Genomic DNA, 23,367 nt, shown 5'->3' on the forward strand with positions numbered 1-23,367 from the left:
GGATGATGTACCTCGGGACACTTGTAGTTAAACTAAGTATAAGTGGTTTGATTTCTTGTTAAATATTAAACGTATACTAAAATAAAAGTGTAAGGACAATAAAATTGAGACTCTGAAACACATTTATTGTATTTATCTATCTGATAATACAAATTAAACATAGATTATTATTTATCTATCGAGTGGTATGAAACCTAACACTTAAGCCTGTCTCAGACGGGACTGAAGTAAGGCTGCGATTCACGCATGACCTTACTTAACGATCGTGTGAGAGGTAACTTGCCCTTAGTTCAGGTTGAAATTTTCTGCTGTCTCTATTTGGATCCTGACTTGGAAGAAATAGAAGCAGTTCCTATTTGCTTCTGGACTTCCATACAACTACCAATCAGAAAAGGGTAGCGTCTGACGACATTCAACTTTATTTCTTGCTCTCATTTCAAAAAACATGGCTACATGGACAAGGGAAGCCTCTATCGCATTAATCGAATCATATGAAAAATATGATTTATTGTACAATACAAAGCATGATTTGTATTATAAAAAAACTGCAAGAATTGAAGCTTTACAGAAGGTGTGCAGTGAAGTAAGGAGTGTTCGTCCGAACACTACAGGTATGAACAAATTAATTACATCTTTTAAAAGACGAAAAATAATCGACAATAAAGTATATTGTAGAATTTGTATACCAAACTATAATGTAATATGTTTTAAAAAAGAAACAAAGTTAATTGTTATCAGTGTTGTGTGGCCTTCGTGCAATTTTAGGAAACGGTTTTAGAATCGAGTGTACTGTAGTACACGAGAGGGGCCTCCGATGCGGTACAAGTTTACTTTATGTGGTATGTGGGTAAAGACGTGAGCGGATACCCTCAGTACCTAACCTAGAAAATTGCTCAGATATAGTATACCTGAAGCTGCATCAGTTTCCGAAGGAGCAGGACGCTCATACTTTTAGGGATTATTCATTGTGTGTACGAGCTTACGGATTGAGTATAGCCCGCTCCCCCCAGTGATTTTTAACGAATCATAGTGATTCTAACGATTCATACTAGTTCATAATGAATCGGAATTGCATGCTATAAAGATTTAAGATGTAAATCTTGCGGTAAGGTAGCTTTAGTATAAGTAGTAGTAGTAGTAGTAGTAGCGATAGTAGTAGTTAGTAGCAATAGTAGTAGTAGTAGGAACGGGTTAGAAGCCCCGCAGGGGTTGGTTGGGTTCTGTTCTCGATATAAGTAGTAGTAGTAGTGACTCTTCCAGTTCCGGTGACAAAGAACTGGGGGGAGCGGGCTATACACAAGCCGAGCTTACAAAGGGGGTAACAAAGCAACTTTTATTTACTTATCGACTGATACGGAAATAAAAAAGAACGTATCTGCATGTGTAGTACCCTTGTACTTTGTCTATGACTGTGTGTTTGTGGGGGGGGGGATTTAACGCATATCGCGTGTCTTGTGCACAAGGATACTTCTTACTATAGCACTACGTAGAAAATTTATGGTATTTCATGTGGAAGTGGTAATAGAACACAGAAGAAACGCAGATCAGGGGGTTCTCATGTATACTATTACCACCAAAATTTGACATTTGGTACATTTTCAGGTTAGGTTAGAAGTTTGTATTTCTTCGAGCAGAGCATGCGCTAAATCAGCAGGGCTCAGTATAAATACAAAGTAGTCGTATAGCAAAAATTGCAGTGTATGAAAAACGAACAAACTTTCGCTAGGTCAGAGAAGGAGCCGAGGTGTTGCGTCCGAAAGAAGCAGGCGCGTCAGCGACGGGAATATACGCGTAAACGAGGTTAATGGAATGGCACACTTACACATACAGTACTTTCACTAGCACTCAAAATTCATGTCAATATGCTGTGCACTGATAGTAATTACTGATATTCACACTCTCATCCCTTCACGAAAAATTTTTACCGCCGTTTTTTTTATCTAAAATTTTTCTATTTGGTAGAACCATCTGCTCGAGTGAACCCCTGGAATCATTTACATATTTGGCCAAGTCATTTGATTTAAGGTATTTTATTAAAGCATTTTTAAGGTATCCAATAAACTAAACTAGTGCCCGGCCTAAAGTCAAAGTAATGGCCCCAGCCTGGAAATACCTAAACTAACCAAGAACAGAAAAGTAGCATAAAAAGAGAAACCTTAAAATTAATGAAGTTTTGTGTTTTCGAGTAAAGAAAAAGCCGAGGACGTCTCATGCAAACTAGCCAAAAATTCTGAAGTTTCTACTCCGATTCATCTGACCCGGTTCCTGGAGCAGTTTAGGATACATTGAAGTTGCTACACCCGATCGTGACATAATGTCATCTGGTATTATCATGGGAATAAAGGTGGAATAAAACTAGCATTGCGGAGCTTCTAACCACCTTCTCTATCTCAGCTACGTAACGTAAGTTAAACACCTTTTTCTTAACAATAAATTGTGAAGAGTTGACATAGTCCACGAAAGGCACAAAATGTTACAAGTCACTAAAGCACAAACAGTTCCAAGAAGTGACTGAAATCTTCCCGTCCTTATATCGAAGTTTTTAAAACTGATTAATATATATCATATATGAACACTTACATATTTACTTTTGGCCCACCACTAGAAAGAATTGATGAAAATTATAATTCTTTCACTAATTTACTTCTTATTGTCCGCTAAAAGGTTTACACTGGGCGACATGAAGATATCTCATTTGGCATAGATAAAATTGAAGGACCACTAGAAGTAATTGTTGTAAAAATACGATTTCTTCACGGTTTGTGTATAAATACGGCTTTCAGATGTGTACCATAAACACTACAGTGCAAAAGGCACCAACCATCCTGTGCTAGATGTGCACCAAAAAGCACAAATGCTATCTAACTTGCGGTAGCGCAGAGCTACGTTCAAAAAAGCAGGCGCGCCAGCGATTGTGGGTGTGAGCAACGAGGGTGGTGGGAAAATGGTGGGTTTGGTAGTGGTACAAGTTTCAGTAGCACTTGTCGTGGTTTCATACTAGTAACGATCCACTTGTAAGTAATTGGGCCACGGTGGCTCAGTGGTAGAGCGTTCACCTCTGGTGCTTGGGGTCCCGGGTTCGATCCCAGCCCCCGCCAAGTGAACTTTGTGGTGGACAAACACCGTGTGCGTGGGTTTTCTCGGGGTTCTCCCGTTTCCTCCCACTTTCTTCATTCCACCATTTCATTCATTACTCATCATCACCGTCTCCTTTAGTCTAACCGGCATAATCGTGGGACGTAAAACTCAAAGATTTCATTTCATTTCATTTCATTTCCACTTGTAAGTAAAAATTACAGGTTCTGTACACTATGCAGAAATATGCCTTCGGTGGAGCATCTAATGGAACTATCTTTCATGTGCACTCACTTATTATATTTGTCGTAAAGCACTTGTAATGATTTTAGATTAGTAGCCGTTTTTAAAAATATTGATTACGAATTAATTATGCAGTTTTATTTTCTTGGGCCTCTCAGACCCAGCCCGACTGTTTATGAAACTTTTTCCGACCGACCGTTGTAGGGTTGAGAGCAAATTGAAGGGTTTGCTATTTGGCAGGTCGTAGGTTCGAATTCTGTGACAGGTCATTACATCTGGAGTATTTAATCCAATAGGGAAATGCAGAATAGTATCTTATGACTCTTTCCAACTTGTTTCTCATATTTCTAACCCTACCTATACCGACCTGACCGAAATTCTCTAAAAATCATAAATTAATGATTATGGATTAAAAAAAAAAAAAACTGAAGTTTAAAATTCAGACATTCAATATTCGTATAAACGTCATTTTTAACGTTCTGGTTATAATACAGGACACTAAAACAGACGTTGCATGCGAAGAAATTGCTGATGAATAATCACGCTGGCTTAAGTGAATGATTCCGGATTTAAAAATATATATTAACAGAACCACTATACTGAAACGGAACCATCCTAATTTCCGAATATAATATCAATATGCGCGAGTCCGGCACAAGATCGATGAATCAATCTTAATCACTTGTGCAGTTTTTTTTTCTCCTGACGTGATTTAAAGATGCAGCATTCAGTACAATATATTTCTTTAGTTGATATTGAGTTTAACGCCCCTGTCAGCAGCGAGGCTATATGAGACGGAACCAGCTACTTATCGTCAGGGTTGGCAGGTTTAAACCAAGATTTAAACCAGCTGTTTTTTTTTTCAAACAAAAACAAATGGTTTACAAAAAACGAAAAATGTTCGTAAAAGTGTAAGTGTTTGTAAAATATTGATGAACACACATTTGTGGGTTATTACGTTTCACTCCCGTATATTATTCGTATTATATTCAGACCTAAATTCACCATTCATTACTCAAAAAGATTATACTACAAAAGCAACTTTTTAAAAGTAAGTTTATAAATGTTTCTTTGTGATTTTTTTTGTAGTTGTTATTATTGTTATGTAATTGCAATCAAAGTAAAATTCTAAATATTGTTTCGTTTCAATGTTTACTATTGATAAAATACATCGAAATGCCGTACTTTTTGTGTGTGTGGGAGGGGGGGTGATCATACAGACCTCACGAGAGGCATTTAGTGAAATGAGAAGTATCTTTGGTATCAATTTATGCATAAATGAGTCTGAGCAAAAGTGGACTCAAATAATTCGTATCTTTAATCACTTTTCTTACTGATATGCAAATTAAGTTGTTGTATTTCTTTAATTTGGACCAATAAAAGTCGTTGTTAACTAACTTGAACTAAATTAGTTCTTCTGTACTCCGTAGTACTTTGAAATTGATCATATGTAATTCTGTATAATGGTTTCACTTGTACAACTTTTTATCTTTTTGTCCTTCTGAAATGACTCTTGAAGTTATATTAAGAAGCAAGTAAAGATCAGTACAACGTATTTTTTTTATCAGGATTCCTTCGTGAGTGCGTCGGCAAACTTATCGCATTTGTGGCCAATTAGTCCAGGTTCCAAGTTCAAATGGAGGACAATTTCTCTCGGAAATAACTCGAAAAGCGGTTTTTATTCCGCTTTAAGCTTATGTGACCCCTTCCAGCATAACCCGGTTGTTGCATAATAACATCAAGGCGAAACAAACTTATTTCTGTCCATATATGATATGAATATATGGAGCAAATTATTTAAACCAAAAAAGCCTGGTTTAAACAAAAAAACCGGCTTTTTTGGTTTTTTCAATAAAATACCATGGTTTTTGCCAACCCTGCTTATCGTGGAATCCGAACCATATGAGCTCCCGCCGTGAATCGAATCCGGGTCTCCCACGTGGAAGGCACGTACGCTAACCGCTTAGCCATGAAGGAGCTCACACAATGTATTTCTATCACGTGTCCTTCGTAGATAAGTCGCTTGACTTGTCTTTGTAATCAGAGGGTGGTCTGTTGGAATCCAGGTAAAGGACATTTTTTTTTCTCGAGTGTAAAACGTAGCAATTCGAATCCTGCTCTAAGCTGTAGGCCGTTTTTCATAAGGATGTTGAGGACAGATGGACATATTTCTATCCGTTGCAATCTAGAAATATAAATGCGAAATGCTACTGACTCACCCATTAGCAGGATTTCACAAAATTCGGCACATTGGGAGGGGAGGAGAGTATGTAAAATTAGACGCTGATAGAAATTGTGGGCAGTGGGTTTCTTTAATGATGTAGAGCCGTACTAAGAACGGATTTTATAAAATTACAGCCCCACTAAGGAGCAAATGGAGGAAAGAAGTGTGCGAAATTACTACACAAAAGGATATTATTTAAAGAAAGAAAGAAAAAAAGGACACCCCTGGGATTTGCTGTATTGTAAAAGTTCATATCAGTGGATTAAAAATTGAAGTGGGAAGTGTTTTGAGTTTATTTTTTAAAACGCATATATAAAATTTATTTGGCGTTCCTTCCTGCGGGGCCTAATTTGACGCTAAGGACCCTTAAAGAATTCACATTTCAGGCTTTCCAATCCTCCTATAATTCCTATATTTTAATGAAACCTCCGATATTTTTTTGGCATTCTTACTTCCACTTGTAAAAATAAGGATTTTTAGCTTCATAGAACTAAGTTGTAATAGCAGTATCGCATGGGCTTGTTCCCTATTTACATGAAAAATTGTTGTACGGTGTTACAACTTCTGGTAATTTCTGTCTTGCTGTAGATGAAACTACAAACGCAGCAACAGATAGACAGTTTGATATTCATATTCGATATTTTTTCTTTAACCAATTGTATTGTTATTCATTACCTGTACGGTATATTTTTGGGGCACGCTACATCTTCAGATCTTTTTCAAGCTATTGCGAAAACGATTAACACATCTAAGTTGCCGGACTTAATGTAAACGTGTCTCTTCGGCGAATGTTAAATGATTGATGTCAAGGTGAAGGGTTACCAAAGCTTCTCGACACTGGTTCTTGTACCTCGCACACAGTTTCTAATGCATTCCATGATTGAGTAAAATCATTGTCGTGGGATATTGAAGATTTTCTTGTGGATATATTTCAGTGGTTCAGAATGTATGCGGCCCGACGAGACGACTATGCTCTTACCCAATTAGTATTGGATTTAGACAGCCATCTCTTTCTGCATCATTTTCCGAGCCCATGGTTAACTTTGTCTCCTGTGTGCAAACGTATCGCGGAACAACTCCCAGGGCTACGTGAGTACTTTGTGGAGAATCTGCCAGCACAAGATAAAGCATATCATGAAAATAATCGTTACAGAATCATTAAACAATTTCTGAAAGGCGTATACTTACAACCATTGATTTTTTGCTGAAGAAGATCCTTTTTACACTTTCCTTATGGTCGTTGCTTAGTACTGCTGGGCTACGTACGAAAACACTAAGAAAGTCGTATAAAATTTTGCAACGAGGTAATTACCTATTTAGTTATATTTAGAGAAGAATGTATGTTCATATAACAATTTGTGTAATTTCCATGTAAGTGTATTCTTTTTTAATTTATACTTATTGGATAATTAAAATGTCCCTTTTTCATTAGCATTGGAAACCGTGACATTTGAATTTTATTTTTTGTATTTGGGTGGCTTAGGTGAACAGGAAAAAAAAAGTGTAGGATAATGGAGATAAATCGAATAGCTCCTATTCATAAAACAGTATCTAATGGGACAGTTTAAATGCAAGCCTGTATCTGCGTACTGCAAGGCAAATAGTAGGATTTTACGAATAAAAGCTATTCGACTTATCTTCTATATCCTGCACCAATTTTTTTTTCTCGTATTCACCCAAAAGCAAAAGCAAACATAGAATCAAATTTGGATTCCCTTGAGAGGCACTAACAATGAAATGAGGTCCGTAAGTACAATCCCAATCTTTTTTTTTTTCATCTAGAATAAGTTCGTGTAGAAGATATGCGCGATTTTTCGAACACCGATATAATGATCATGCGTGATTAGAGAAATAATTGATTATATAACGAGACAATTTTATTATTGATATTTTTCGGAAGAAACACGCAGAGAATTTATTATAACCACACGGAAGTTTTATTTTTGTAACCTATTGCAATCATATGCATTTACCATTCGTACTACCAAGAAGTATAGACCACAAATGAAACTTATTCGTATTTATAATACTACTGACTGCATTCTTATGTATACCGACAATAGTTTTTTATTGTTATATTTGGAGGATGTTGTAGGCTGTTTCTGTGTGCATGAAGTCGCATACTAGTTTAGTACACATTGTAAACTTTGATGTCCATTTTACATGAACATGTAAGCAGAACAGTATTACCAGCAGTTGATTTGTATTGTCTGACTATTATCATACAATACAATTATGTTATAGTTCAATGTCACAATCTTTAGTCAGAAAATGCTTTTTGGCCAGGTTTTCTAGTACTTTTGACTACTCTGCATTGTAATGTAAAACTGTGAAATTTTCATATCGCGCGACTCGTTACGCATCATCAGTCTCTGTTATAAGCAATTTTTCGAAAGAATTGCAAATTTTAAGAAGCCAAGTTAGTTTTTCGAAAGTGTTACGCGAAATGAACATAATCCAAATTTCGATAACTGGAAGGGCTCTTTCTGCGTAAACCAAATACGCCTTTTGGACATAGGGCCACGAGAGAGAAGTATATATCTTTGAAAAATACTCCAAAATGCCGCCCTTTTAAAACTTTTTTGTGCATTTTGTGGAAATTCTGCATTTTTGAACGGCCGTTATTTTGAATCTTTTCATTCGATCATTATTGCTAACAAAGTCATCCAAAATATTGTTACAGCCAATTTTTCAGCCAAGTTTGGTTTGAATCTGCTGAAAATTGCGGTAGTTATCTTGTTTATAAGATACGTTATATAGCGTATGGAGATATATTTATATAGATGTACACACATTTGAAGTGAGGGTGGTTTTTGTGTCAGGGGGTTATATTCGGAAAAAGCTGCATAAAACTTTTACGGAATTTCTGACCAGAGGGCCTCTGCAATAGGCAGGTTTTTACAGAAATATACCTAATTTACAGAAAAATTCCAATACAATATTCCATTATCAATATTGTAGGCAACCAAAAATTTGGTCTTGGCACGTAAAATAAGGTCTAGTAAATAAATATGTAAAGCTTTTATCGAATGAAAATTCATTTATTTAAGTTATTTACAATTCAACTAGCATCCAGTGATTAAATTTCAAACATATAGTAAACAACATATAGTAAACAAATTTATATTCAGAAACAGATGCATAATCTCAAACAAATCACAATAATATCTAAGTATATGACAGGAATATATACACCATACCTATAGACCATTAAATGGGGCCTATATACCTTCCTCAATGACAAGCGAGGGTTTACGGAATAAGTCCCTTTCAGTAATTGTACTTCTTAATCGCCTCTTCTTGCCACTCAACTTGTCCCTCATTGTTAAAATAGTCTTGAAACTCGATGCGTGTTTCAAGCGCAGCTCTTGTAGCACAGTTGCTACCTTGAGGACCTATACCTCGAAAATTACCATCCGGCACCTCACCAGGAGCTTCATCGTCATCAGGTTGAGCTGCTGGTGCATCTGAATTTTCTTGCAGCAGAAAATTATGTAAAGCGCAGCACGCAAGAATAATTAGTTCCACTTTCTCTGGGGCTAGATTAATTTTTGTCAACAGAATTCTAAACCGATTGGCCAAAATTCCGAAGGCATTTTCGACAACCCTTCTTGCTCGACTCACTCGGTAGTTGAATATTTTTTGAGCCTTACTTAGGTTCCGAAAACGGAATGGCTTCATTATTCGTTTTTGAAGCTGGAAGGCATCATCTGCGACAAATACATACGGAACTGATTTATTTCTTCCGGGTAGAGCGCGATCAGGAGGGAAATCTAATAGATTGTAATTTATGGCACGAGCCAGAGAACTACTTTTAAACACTCCCCCATCACTTTGCCTGCCATTCTTCCCGGCATCAATATATATGAACTTATATGTAGCATCGACCGCGGCTAGTAATACAATACTGTCTGTGCCTTTGTAGTTACGGAATGTTGACCCTTCGCTTCTGGGAGGACGAAAATTGACATGTTTACCATCTAAGGCACCCAGACAATGTGGAAAGTTCCACTTTTCTTGAAACTGCTTGGCAATCGTTTCCCACTCATCACTAGTTTGAGGTACCTAGAAGAAGAAATACCTAAATGTAACAAATTTTCCTATCCAGATCATTTTCTTATTTAACATTATAATACGCATTTGGAATATCCAACTAAACATTTTGAAATTTCTTTGCAGATGTTACCATATACAACCATTGTTGTAAACGAAATCGATGAATTGGGAAGGACATTGGATTCTCCTGTTGCATCAACGTCACGAAAGGCACCAAGGAAAAGTCCAAAAAGTCCTTCAGAAGAAATGATGAAAAGTGCTACAGATGCCTTGCAGGTGATCGCGGAGAAGAGGAGAAAAACTGACGATAGCCTTTCAGCATTTGCAAAATACACCCGGAATATACGGAGCAAAAGGCTCCAATATCAACTAAAAAATAAAATATTGGACGATATTAGAGAATTCGAGATTTTGGATAACCCGGACTTACTGTAAAGCTGATTAAAGTTACAAAATAAAATGATTTAAAATCATATTTACATGTAACTTTTAATATTAAACTGTAACCTATTTCATACATTACTGCGTTTGCTCCAAAACGGGAACACACATCTTGTGTGGTGGAAATAAAAAAAATCAACTGGCATTATAATATAATTGAGCAGTTAGGCATTTTTGGTTGAATGCAAACTTATCCAAAGAATCAAGCATGGTATTTGTGTGCAGCGCCTGGGCCCAGTCCGTTAAATTTGCGCAAGATTGCGCAAGGTTTTTAATACATAAACAATATCATTATTTTAAATTGGCACGATTTTGACATTTTCGATTGTATCAGTATAAAATTCACTCATTCACGGTTACCAGTTCTTAAGCTACTTTTTTCGTGTGTGTGTGTGTGTGTGTGTTCATATTTCTGGGAAATATGAAAATTAAAATAATACGACTGGGTCGGATCATTGTGTGCAACGAGCTTAAAGTATTTAGAATAACCTTTTTGGCGCAGTTCGTTTCAAAAGCGTTAACCCTAACATTACCAGGGGGGGGGGGGAATCTCGAGGACCACAAATTTCTTATAAACTTTTTAAAAGATGTCCACCCAAAATATTGACTTTATTTCTAATGCTTGTATTTTACAAGTATAATAAATAAATGCATACGAGCCTCGGGGCCCCCTCCCCTTGGTAATTGTAAGTGAATATTAAATGATACTTCAAATGTTAATTTCATTTACTTTTCAACCAATCTTGGTAGGATAAGTCTGATTACATTAAGTCTGCTAATACATAGTTGCCAAAGTACAAAATGCTTGCCCTATCTACACAGGTCTCCAGAACTCTATAGAACCTGCGAAAAGGAAAACCTGACTAAATAACAAAACAAGGTGAAAGGTTAAGTTAAGGTAAGAAATAAGTCTCTTTCATGAGACTATAAACAGGCCCGTGTTGTGGACCTTGCCCTAACCAAGTCTCTCTCTTCGAGACAATAAACTGGCCACCAAAACTAGGCCTTGCCCTAAATAAGGTCTCGCTCTAAAAGAGACCAGAAACTTATCTCTTTTTCAAGAGATAATCACTAACACAGGATTAGGATCAGGGAATCAAAAAGGAAAACAATAAACTTTAACTTGATAAACAAAGTTCTCATTCCAGAGGGGCTCGAACCCAAAACCATTGGAGCTCGAAAGTAGAATTCTTAAATAGACCTATCCAAGAGATTAAAACGTATCTCAAAATACAAAAACCTATTTAATAGATATTCCTACGTCATCGACGTGATTAAAATTAACCTATTAAACAAAAAAGAATTCTCCCCAGAAAACTATTCTTTAGTTATTTGCGAAAGAAAAACCTATTCCCTATCCTTGGTCATTCCGAGAGACCATCCTAACCTGCCAGCCTTGAACAGCATAGCTTAAAAAAAACTTGGTTGATCCAACAGACATTAGGACCGTCAGTCGAACGTAACCATGTGGTCCAAAGCGTCAGAAGAACCCCTACCAAGCGAAACAGCTCGGTGTATATACGATTCGGCTCTCACGTGGCAGCATCCAAAAACGAAAAGATCTCCAGCTAAAATAAAGAAAGTTCGTTGCAGATTTGAAAAAACCGACGCTACCAACCTCCCCCCTTGAAGTTCTAACAGTTAACAAGCACGTATCCGATCCTAAGACTATGGAAGCAAATGCAACAGTGTATCTATCTAAGCAGAAAATCTTAAAAGGCAATCTCTCTAATGCTATATAAAAAATATGATACAAATTATATACAGATAAGATACAAATTATATAAACATTATAAACTATATAAATATATAAGCACCTAAATAATTATCCAGGCCTGGAATTTAAAAACTATTAGATTATATATATCTATATTTAAACCAGATATTTTTACAGTTAATTTATTACAAGTAAGTGGATCGAAAACATCCACTTACAGTATCAGGGACTACCACTGTGTGCTACAGGGTCCTGTCACTGAAAAAGCAGTGTTGTCAACCCAACAAAGTTCCTGTTTTCAATGGTACAACATCAAGTCACTCCATCTGTGAAATGCAAACCAGCTATGCAGTGTTAGTTTGCAACATAGAGACAAGCTTTTATTTGTTTGCTTTCATTTTACTTTTGCAGGTGGAATAAACATAATATTGTGTCTTTCTCAAAAAAGAAAGGCACAACTTATGTTGGGTTGGCAACACTGCTTCTACGGTATCATCACGCCATAGCTTCCAATGGTGGTCCCTTACAGTATCCTCTGTATGCCCTTAAAGTAACAATTTGAAAATGCTTCACCGTTCGGAATATATCCGGGTGGATTCTATTACAGGTTCTCTGAATATATAGATGGTGATCAGAAAAATGGAAACACCTGTAGTTGGCAACACGTCAGATGTATGGGTTGGAAGTGGTGTCGTGGCGCCCGCAGCGCCGGACCGCTGGTGGTGGTGTGTTAGGTCGGTCTCCATACTACACCAGGCGCAGTGGAACAGCAGTGTCCAGTGGCTGCAGCAGACGGAGGTAGTGTAAAATGGGAGACCTCTCAGATTTTCAAAGAGGGCAAATTGTTGGTGCGCGGTTATGTGGAGTGAGTGTGACGGCAGTGGCTACTGTGTTAGGTGTGTCGCGTGGGACAGTGTCGAAGGTGATGACAGCCTACACAACACACGGGAAAACCACATCGGGGAAGCGGAACAGTGAGCGGAAGAAAATCATGAGTGACAGGTCACGCCGGGTATTAAAGCGCATTGTCACGCAGAACCGTCGTGCCACTGCGGAGCAAGTGACGGAGAAACTCAATCAGCACCTCCCCTACCCTGTTTCGACAATCACAGTCCGCCGCGAATTACATGACATGAACTTACGGGGTCGTGTTGCACGGGCCAAACCGCTCATCAGGGACCATAACGCTTTCGCACGCCGCAAATGGTGTCGCGACCATGCAACTTGGACCGTTGAGGACTGGAAACGTGTGATATGGTCGGATGAGTCATCCTTCACCCTATTCCCAACCACGGGCCGTGTTTATGTGTGGAGAACGCCCAAAGACGCTTATGATCTGCAGTGTCTCCGCCCAACTGTGAAACATGGCGGCGGGTCGGTGATGCTGTGGGCCGCAATATCATGGTTTTCATTGGGTCCTGTGGCCACACCTAGCGGACGAATCACTGCCAACGATTATGTCGCAATTTTAGGAGATCACTTGCATCCTAGCTTAGATCCACTGAAATCTGGCATGAACCTGCTTTCGTCCATATACTTAATATATAAACTATAATTATCGGTTTACTGCATCACTTTCCATTTTTGACAATATCCTTTTGAGGAAACCTGTCACTTAAAGCTGCATTGGATATGGTTTGCAACACTGTACTCCGAGATATCGTAATAAACGAGAAGAGAATTATGTAATGTCTTAGGCACCTTAATATAAATAATTTTCCATGAGAAATAAACACTTTCTTTATGGAAATGAGAGCTCCTCCGTGGTAAGTAATTATACCGAATAATGCCTCGATGACATCACAATACAGAAAACACGTTGGGGGAAACGAAGAGAAACCCTTAATTTTTTAAAAAAAGAACTAATTTAAATAGTTTTTATTACAGCGGTTAGGCGAAATAATGGTGTCCTAATACTTATTTTGAACGGACTTTGTAACAAATGAACAGCGCATCGTTTGGATTTATTAAAACCTGGGAAAAGGGCCCACACCTCACTTTGTATATCTGTGTGGGGGAGGGATGTGTGAAAATGATTCTGTGCTATTAAGTACACCAATGGAAAATTTGCAATAATAATGGAACATACCTTCAGATAATCCTTTTCTAGCACGTCATATATTGCTGCTAAGGTCTCCGGGATGATGACGCTAATAGTATTGTCTGGAATTCTTGAGGTAAACATTAAACTTGTGTATGCTTCACCCGTAGCCAAGAAACGTAGTGTAACGGCCAATCTAAAGAAGAAAAAACATATTCCTTACAAAAGGAAAATACTTCTAATACGAGGAGACATAAAACGTATTTTCTTAATTATCTAACCCTATTGTTTGACAACACTTGCCGACCGGTGTGGATAATTCAGGGTTCCCACAAAAAGTGAAGATTGACTTCCCTGACACAAATTCTTGTTTTCCCTGACCTAAATTCTCGAATATAAATGGGAAGATATGGGGTAAGTTCTATCATACTCTTTTTTAACGGTTTCCTCCATACCCATACCCATCCAACACACTTCTTTAATTACCATTTACATATTTGTCATGTTCAACACGAGTAATTGTTATTGACACAAAATTTATCAATGATATAATAATAATGATACAGTATCACATATCTTAAAATTGCAAATTACTTTTGTTGTTGTTGTTGTTGTTTGTAAAAACAATAAAAACAAATATAACACGCAGTCAAGAATATATTGCCAACTCTCCTTGAAACCTATTAGTATCAGTCCTAAAATGAAAAAAAAAGGAATCTTTTATGTTTTACGTCCCACGGTTTTGCCGATTAGGCTAAAGAAGACGGTCATGATGAGAAATGGTGGAATAAAGGAAGTCGGAGCAAACGAGAGAACCACAAGAAAACCTACGCACACGAGTTCACCTGGCCCAAGCTGGAATCGAACCAGAGACCCCTTGAATCAGAGGTGAATGCTCTACCACTGAGCTACCGTGGCCCACTATCAGTCATGATATTACCAATTCTGAGACATGTTAATCCTCACATTAACATTTTAAAGCAGAATTTTGTTTTGCTTTCAGTTGTTGAATTTGTTCTACGAGAGCGTCTTGTTCTTGTTTGTAACATAATTCCATTTATTCCTTTTTTTGCATCCAATTTCGAAACTTCAGCACTTAGTTTTCTTGTTTCATCTTTAATTTTACTTTCCTCTGCATTTTTGATTCGTTTCTATTTAAGGTATTCATCATGGCGTTTCCGAGATGAACGTACTAAGAGAAGCATTTTTCGATCAACAGGAACAGAACTAATCCATATTTTGTACCAACTAAAGAGAAAAACAATGAAAATGGAGACTGATTTGTTTACAGTGATTTTAGTAAAAAGTTTGTTTGAAGGATGTTTTCTCTGTTACACAAGTCAAATACATGACCTGCTTCCATTCTCGATGGGAGTACCGTTACTAAACGGTTAGTGTACACACTTTGACGCGGGAGATCTGTGTTTGATTCCCAATGTATGGAGAACTCCGCATTTTGACCGAAATAGGCCTGCGCTGTTTTTAAACTGGTTAGGTTTCCTTTGTCGTATACTTGCGCAAGGACTGCGAGAGTTCCGTAGAAGAAAGTGCAACTTTGCGGAAGTGTTTTCGAGAGCCGGAGTACTATTTCACTCATCTTCACTTAGTTGCCCTTCTATCAAACTCTTCAAGTCCTTGCAAAAGTACAAGGCACGGGGACGATTGATAAGTGCTCCTCCTCTAACGTTATCACTCACCACCGTATATTTCTCCCACACTAAGAGTACAGGGGCATAAAGGCCTCTTGAGGAGCAGCTGTGTTAAAGACTAAAAATATGATTACGTATTTTATTTACATATACGATGGGGGAAGGACTAACTACCTAAAATCGGTTATATTTCTTCATAAAATCTGCATTAAAAGAAAAACTATTTTTATTGCTGTATAAACTAACCTAAGGTATGTGGTTAGGTTACATTACGTTGTTTTAGGTTAGATTAATAACCTAATTACATTCTATGAAGGAATATGGTGACAAATTTTAGAGTGTTTGCCCCCTATCCCCGCCGCCTCTTGAATTAACAAGATGAGAGTTTTTCATCGTCGACCCAAGGGTATGGATCTTGCATATTTTGTCCCATTACTCTCATTCCTAGGTTAGACTAAGAGACGAAGCTGGTAAATAATTAGCAGAAGGGGTCCAAAAGGACGTAAAAAATGCAAAATTTACAGGAGAAATGGAAGATGCAATCATCCCCATAAGCAATTGTCGCCGCACATCGTCGGGCCGATCGCTACTATGGCGGTATATAAGCGGATTTCGAGCGGGAACGAGGCGGGACATCGAGTCGGTTGAGTAACTGCAACCACTGGCGGACCGATGACGGTTTTGTCAGGGTACCCGCGAACGCGGTACTGCGACGGTTGTAGTCTTCGGACCATACGCTGATCGTGGCGGTTGTCCCTGCTTACGGTCGTGTGGCGGGCACGGATTTGCTTTGCATTACCCACAATTCTTCACTCTTCGCGTGGTGAACGTCATTTGTTCTGGTTTTCATATGAACAGAAGAGAACCTGATAACGTCTGCAGACCTAGGATATAAGAGAAACAGGTGGAAGCACTGTACTCATGTAACTATTGTCAGACGGTTCGTTGGCTTATAAAACTATTTTCGTGACCGGTTACAGCAGAACATGTTACATTATTTGTTACTTGGCAAAATGTCAAAAATACTGCCTAAAGCTTTTCTCATTGCAAACAATCAACTCCAAAATTACAATTCTCACTGACAATTACGAGATAGTAGTTCAGATATGCTTGGAAAGTATTGCGTTGTACAGCCCACCAATCTCCGGATGGGAATGGAATTCTTGAATTAAAATGGTGTTAAATCTTTGTATTTTAACCATGTATTGGTATAAAGGTTTCAGTGCTTAAGTGCCAATACATTCCCAAAATTGAGAGTAGATGATTAAAGGCGGCATGAAGAGAAATTTTTGGGAGCAATCCGCCGTGGTTTGCAGTAAATCCGATTATGTCTTGCACATGGGGGAAATACGTGGGGAGATTTCAGCAGCTGGATATCGGCTAAAGGCGGGGAGCAGCGGGATTATGGCGGATACCCCGCCGGCGGGACGAAGGCGTAATTAGTGTAATTGAGCAGGTGGCCCGGAGGCGGCGTCCGCCATTCGCACGTCGATGGCCTACAGCGGCCCGCTGGCGGAATGCTTATGGGGATTTAGAGCTAATATAACCTAACCTAATAATAATAGAAATAAGCAAGATTCTATCATTTTTTCGAAACTTAGGCATTACTACTGTATCACCCAACCACATGAAACTCGAGAAAAAAGGAACATTATTTAATTTTCCCCCCAAAATTCTAAATTTTGACACTGGCTCACTTGGTAGTGATTATTGTTCGAAATACAGTGTCGACGTATGGCATAAAGACCAGTGCTAAAAACACGAAGCAACTTGTGCTAGGTGGCCACTAAAAAGCACAAATGCTACCTAACTAAATCGGGGTAGGGGCGCAGCAGGGGGGCCCGAGCGATAGAGGGGTGCGTTAGCCAAAGGTATACGCATAAACAAAGATAGTGGGAAAACACTTTATATATAATAAAATGCATAGCATTAGTGTTGCACAGCTTTGGAGGAAATAGTAAGTGCCATCCAAAAAAGTACCAAAATGTACTAAATTAAGTTAGATTCGATAAACTGTTCACCATTTCCGCACTGCTTTTCCTATATATCATAATAGGCCTAAGTGTACATCTCCGCCAAATAATTCCTTCCGCCTTTACATATCGTGTCGTTTACATCAAAAAGAACAAGCAACTACAAGTATTTTCTTAATTTCAACTATTCCCCTCACCTGACTTTCACTCACGCTTCCTCACAAACCAAAATATATTCTCCAATTCATCTGGTAAATTTTCTAAAATTGGTCCGGAGATACAGCAGTTAATCCGAAAATTATGCCGGACTCTACACTAACATAATAATAATCAAAGCTAACCTAAACTAGCTTAATGTGACCAGAAAATACCGAAATTGTAACATTTCCTAGAGAGAAAAAAAAATAGCTGGACCCCTTTTGCTAAACATTGTGTCCGAAGCTTAACCTAAAATACTTCAGTTATGTTCTAATTTGAAAATAAGTATGTATATATATATATATATATATATATATATATATATATATATATATATATATATATATATATATATATATATATATATATATATATATATATATATATATATATAAACTATCAGAACATGATTTACCCATTATACTCATCTGCGGACCACTGATCTAGAACATTCCGAAAAGCTTTAAATTTTAACTGTACCAAGCCTATTTTCAGGCAAACTAATTCTGCATGAAATTGATTGTTCCTTGTACCCCCAAGTAGACTACATTTCTTTAACCTGATTCATGCAAGTATCTACAAACCTTTCTTCAGCTGATACAGACTCCCTCATGTTTGTATCTTTTTTCTGGATTTTCGGAGTTACTAATTCCAGCAGTGTATGGAAATCCGAATAGTTCATTCTGTAAAATTTTTTCAATGAACGTGGATCTTCTGAAAGAACTTCACTATTTACCATTGAAAATACGGTTCTTTCATGTGCGTTATTGCGGCGAAGAATCCACTCCCTGGCCCAGCAACTTCTGTTTTTTCTCCTTTTTTTCGATTTTTGTGCCACCAACATAGCTGATACCACTGCTATCGCTATATCATCATCTTCAGATGAACTCATATTGCGCAACTCAAAAAGTAATGTTTACAATTACGACAGCTGTTTAGCATGTACGTAAAACATTCTTCAAGTGTTTCTCGTGTTTAATACAGCGGCCACGAGAGGCTCTGCTGGTAAAACCTACTTAGTTTTAAGGATCGTGTGAGACCTCTACAATATCTCAGGATAAAAGAAATTGCATGGAAGTTGAGCTGTTCAAGTTGTAGCCTGAATCGCAGCCTTACTTCAGTCCCGTCTGAGACAGGCTTTATATTTTATTTATGCAGTAGTATAAAAGAACTCTATTCCATCAATAGTTAAGAAAGTGAGAATACTTGTGTATAAAGGGAGAAAAAAAACCTACAAAACATATATTGAAATATTTAAGCATTTACAAAGAATCTCTCTCCATGAAAAGTCTATACTTCACAAATTTTATACTTGCATAAAAAACTCCCTAATCAAGATCATATCCTTCAAACTAAACAGGAAACACATAGTATTTCAACTTTCGAGATGATGAACATTGAATTTCGTTTGGATGAGATAGTTTTACTTTGATGTCCTCAACAGGAAGATAAAATTCCTCAGAATCTTCCAAGAATGTGAAACACGTACCACCAATTTTCTTTGGCTTCGTCAAATACTGAACAGTGTATGCGAAGTCACTCATTTTTGCACATATTTTCCCAACATAATGCTTGATAGACTTCTTTCCCCGGACTACGATAAGAACAAAATCATTCTTCTCTATGTTTTCATCTTCCAGGTTGTTTTCCAGTTGACTTACTAAAATTTCGTTTTGTAAATCCTCTAACTCGTCTACTGAATTATTAGTTACCAGTTCTACTGCTTCAAGGTCTTCCGAATCTGATTCTTCCTCCCAAGCTTTTCTTCGTGTTGTTCTAGATTCTCCTCTCGTTCGTGTAAGTGAACCACCACGTTTTCTTCTTCTTGTCCCATTTATTTTTCTTTCTTCAATTTCTTTTTTTTTTCTGGTGTGTCAGTTAACACTCGAGCTCTGCCTTTAACTCGCCTAACTTTCCGCTTGGTAGATGAAAATAATCTACATTTAGGGAGTGGTCTTATTTCTTCCGGTGATAGGGACAGGGTGCGAATTACCGGGGGGGATTTTCCCCCTCAATCACATTTTGTTCCCCCCCAAAGAAGTCAGCTGAAGTATCCCCACCGGGGATGCTCGCTTTCCCCCTCAAACTATGCTTAGTATAACTCCAAATTTCACTGATTTTTGTTATTTCTTGTAAATTTAATCTTCTAGCTGTATTTCGAAATGATCGATGTAAACTGTTCAGTTTTGGTCATTTCTACTTACCACCTAATTACCCACTATTTTCAGCGTTGTTTAGTTGAACTATATTATTATGACTACGGTTGTTACTTACAACTGTACCTTCGTACCCTTCAGTTCGTCATCGTTTGTGAATTTGAATGTACTAATTGCGTATAACAAAGACACATATAGATTTATAAATGTTATTAGCGGTTGGCCAAGAAGAAGTAAACAAATAGCTTCTTCTACCATACTTGGCGAGGTTCGGATATGTCATATTCATCCTCTATATTTGTATCGATTATCATCTTATTTTAATTTTTGTTATAACATGTTATTTCATTTTCCAGTGTACTCTTTGTTAGCACATTGTCTTCATTCCCTAGTAGGTTGTGTGTATGCAACTCAAAAGTTGCATTTAATTTGTGATAATTAGCATAGTAATCACTGCTTTTACAGTTTACGGAAATGAACTTTTGAAACTGTACTCAAAATCTGAGATATAGGTATTCTCTCGTAAGTATATGTTAACGTACACGCTGGGGGATACGCTCCTAGTGAGCAGACATGTTAATGAAGGTGATTTTTAGGTGAATAAGCGAATAATTCAAGATTTGTTTCAGCATTTGTTAATACGACTGGTTCTCCGTGTCATTCTCCGTGTCTGTATAAGCATTTCAACTGGAGCGGGTTTTTTAAAAGTTAACCCTTCATTTTTCCATCTTTTCGCTGTACAGTTTGCTGTCCACGCAATTAATGTTGTCTGAAAAACTTCAGTGTAATGTTTTACTTTATTTGAATAACGTAGCCCATAGTGAATCAACTCATCTTCAACCTAACAGTAAAGTAATTTTTAAGTGTTGACTTTCACGAAATCGATATTTGGAGAAAAAAGTCGTGATGAGCACAGCTTTAGCGGGAAGTAGAAGCACAAGCTCGAAATTTGAATTGAGATATTTTAAATATTTGGCCTTCGATTTGACCTTGATGTGAGATATCGGGACCAGCAACAATCCATTTCTTATTTGATAGGTTAATATCTAGATTTTCTTTAAAAAAAATAATAATAATAAAAATAAAATGTCCGGTTTAACTGATAATTTTAGTGGTTTTCACAAGACTGAAGTAGGTTTCTTTTCGCAACCTGTATGTATTAATGCAAAGTGGAAGCTTTCAATATGAGTGGAAAAATTAACATATGCTTGTGATCATGGCTATCGCTCAAGCCGAATTATTAACTAAATAAGCCTTAGAGAGCTACGGGGACAAGAGTGAGTACAACATTAAAACACGTTCAGAAAGGTTTAGTGGGGTGTGTGTATGTCAGACAATATATATGTGCATAGTTATTGTTGGTAGATTTATTAAATTAATAAATCTCTTATTTATTACAGATGTCACCCCTATATATATATATATATATATATATATATATATATATATATATATATATATATATATATATGGGGTAAGGCATTTATTGTCTCATTTTGAAATTTGAACCTTCAGACTATGTCCTTTGGCCTAATTTTATCCCCCCCAATATAGATTATCTAATTCGCACACTGGATAGGGATGCAGGTCTTGCTTGAGGTTGCCCGGACGGAGGAGAAACACTCGCACAATTTGACACATTCGTTAAGGAAGGGCTTGGAACACGTTGGACAACCACACACGAAGAGGTTTCTTTGGAAAAAATGTTATAATCGGCATAAGCAGTTTCAGAGATAGAATGTTCTGATGTAGCTGCATCAGTTGAACAACCAGCTTGATCAAATGGAGAGTTGTTGCTTGAGATTGGTGGAGTTGATTCTACAAACTAATCATCTGTGAATATGTCCTCATTCAGAGGCACTAATCCGCAAACTTCAAACCCTTTCTTGATATTCCGTGGAGTGAACGCCTTGTCATAAGCCTTACCAGAAAGTTCAGCCACATAATATATCGTGATTCTCTTATATGCAGAGGAAGATGTCCCGGGAGAGGTAGAAGACGGTGATACCATAAACTCGGTTGCTACTTTGTTGTAAAAGGTTTTAAACGGTCCAAATACTGTTCTGTCCAAAGGCTGCATTTTGTGTGTTGTGTGTGGGTGGAATGTAATTAATATCACTCCAGCATCTTTTGCTCTAGATATTACAGGAACTGAAAGGTGGCTTTCGTGGTTGTCCAGAAAAAGAATAACTGGATTTTCTTTCGTCGGCTTTTCATGATCAATAAAGTGATTCAGAAACTTGAGGAAAATATGATCGTTTGACCACCCAGATACATTTGCTGCTCCAATAGCTCCCGCAGGTGTTCCTCTCATCATTGTCGATTCAACGAAGTTGATCCTGGGAAATACAAATAAGGGTGGAACGCTGTTCCCTATAGCATTAACGCATGCGATCATTGTGACGTTGGGCCCTCTTTCACCTGATGTGATACTGCCAAGCTGTTTTTCTCCTCTGGGTGCAAAAATTTTGGGTGGGTTGTGTACAGTTGAGAGTCCTGTCTCATCAACGTTGTAGATTCTACTAGGGGAAAACTTCCTACGTTGCAAAACTTCTTTGTAAATGGCGAAGAACGTCTTGACATTTTCTCTTGTAAACGACAGCGATCTAGCAACACTTGTTGGTTCTGGTTTGCGCAGCGATATTTCAGTAGAATGCTTCTCTCGAAAGCATCGCAGCCAATATTCACCAGCTTCTTTATTTTCTTCCCATTCGGTCGGATATTTCTTATTGTTGCATTTCGTAAATTGAAATGCTAATTTCTTCATTGCTTCTCTCGTTAGGCCATACTACAACCGTGCGCTTAACTTTAAGTAATCCACTAACTCTAATTCTTCATCCGCAGTAAAAACTTTCTTGCAGTCATATTTGGGTTGATATACGAACTTCTTCAGTCCTATAGCTTTGGACACTTGGACGTGGCGGAAAACGGATGTCTTCGGAACGTCATATTTTTTTGGCAGCAGCTCTTATTCCTAACTTCCCATCAAGTACTTCTTGGACGGCTGCTTCTACTAAATCTTTCTGAGGGCCAGGGCGTTTAAGACCAGTAGAGCTTCGAGGCATTTTCCAAATCTGAAAATGAAAACAATAATATAATATTCGTGCTGTAACTTGGGACACTGTCCCATGATACATCACCCCGTCTTATTTTACATTTCTGCTTTTAACATTCCCAACGCTACGACTGAACTTTGGTTGATCTTACAGTTTACAGAAGAAAACACCATTTATTATAAGTATACTACAAAATAAGGAAAAACAATGAATTTAGGAATAATATTATAAAAGTTTATCTTCAGAAAATACTAACCTGAATTTGTCAAAAATCGTTTTTCTTCCTCTGTTCGTGCACAACAAATCACATACACAAACTTTCTATATATGAAATGGCGCATCTCAAGAGCAGTGTTACCAGCACCAAGATAAACATAAATGTTTCTTAATGTATAAAATATCTCAAACGTCTCGAGGTACATTGTGTCCCAAGGTACAGCATCTTCCCCTAATAGCAGCGTTAGTAGTAGTAGTAGCAGTAGTAGTAGTGGTAGTTAGTAGTAATAGTAGTAGTCAGTGGCGTATTTAGGGTGGGGGC

The 23,367-nt window shown here is 37.6% G+C and overlaps 1 protein-coding gene and 1 long non-coding RNA gene across 2 annotated transcripts; one reads left to right on the plus strand and one right to left on the minus strand.

Annotated features, from left to right (window-relative positions):
- The first annotated feature begins 264 nt into the window (after positions 1-264).
- On the plus strand, positions 265-10,335 carry LOC145686774 (uncharacterized). The gene is made up of 2 exons (XR_014131647.1): positions 265-611; positions 9,722-10,335. It is a non-coding gene; the product is annotated as an uncharacterized LOC145686774 (long non-coding RNA).
- An 11,263-nt stretch (positions 10,336-21,598) lies between these two features.
- On the minus strand, positions 21,599-22,540 carry LOC145685635 (uncharacterized). Its single transcript, XM_081758025.1, has one exon. It carries the CDS (start codon positions 22,538-22,540, stop codon positions 21,599-21,601), a length of 942 nt encoding a protein of 313 aa, XP_081614151.1.
- Between the last annotated feature and the right edge of the window lie 827 nt (positions 22,541-23,367).

The sequence above is a fragment of the Thermobia domestica genome, chromosome 5 (assembly GCF_964235325.1).
Source record: "Thermobia domestica chromosome 5, izTheDome1.hap1.1, whole genome shotgun sequence".
Classification (NCBI taxonomy): Eukaryota; Metazoa; Arthropoda; class Insecta; order Zygentoma; family Lepismatidae; genus Thermobia; species Thermobia domestica.

Coding starts and splice junctions, on each gene's coding strand:
- LOC145685635 (XM_081758025.1), bottom strand. CDS start 22,540: ATGAAGAAATTAGCATTTCAATTTACGAAATGCAACAATAAGAAATAT.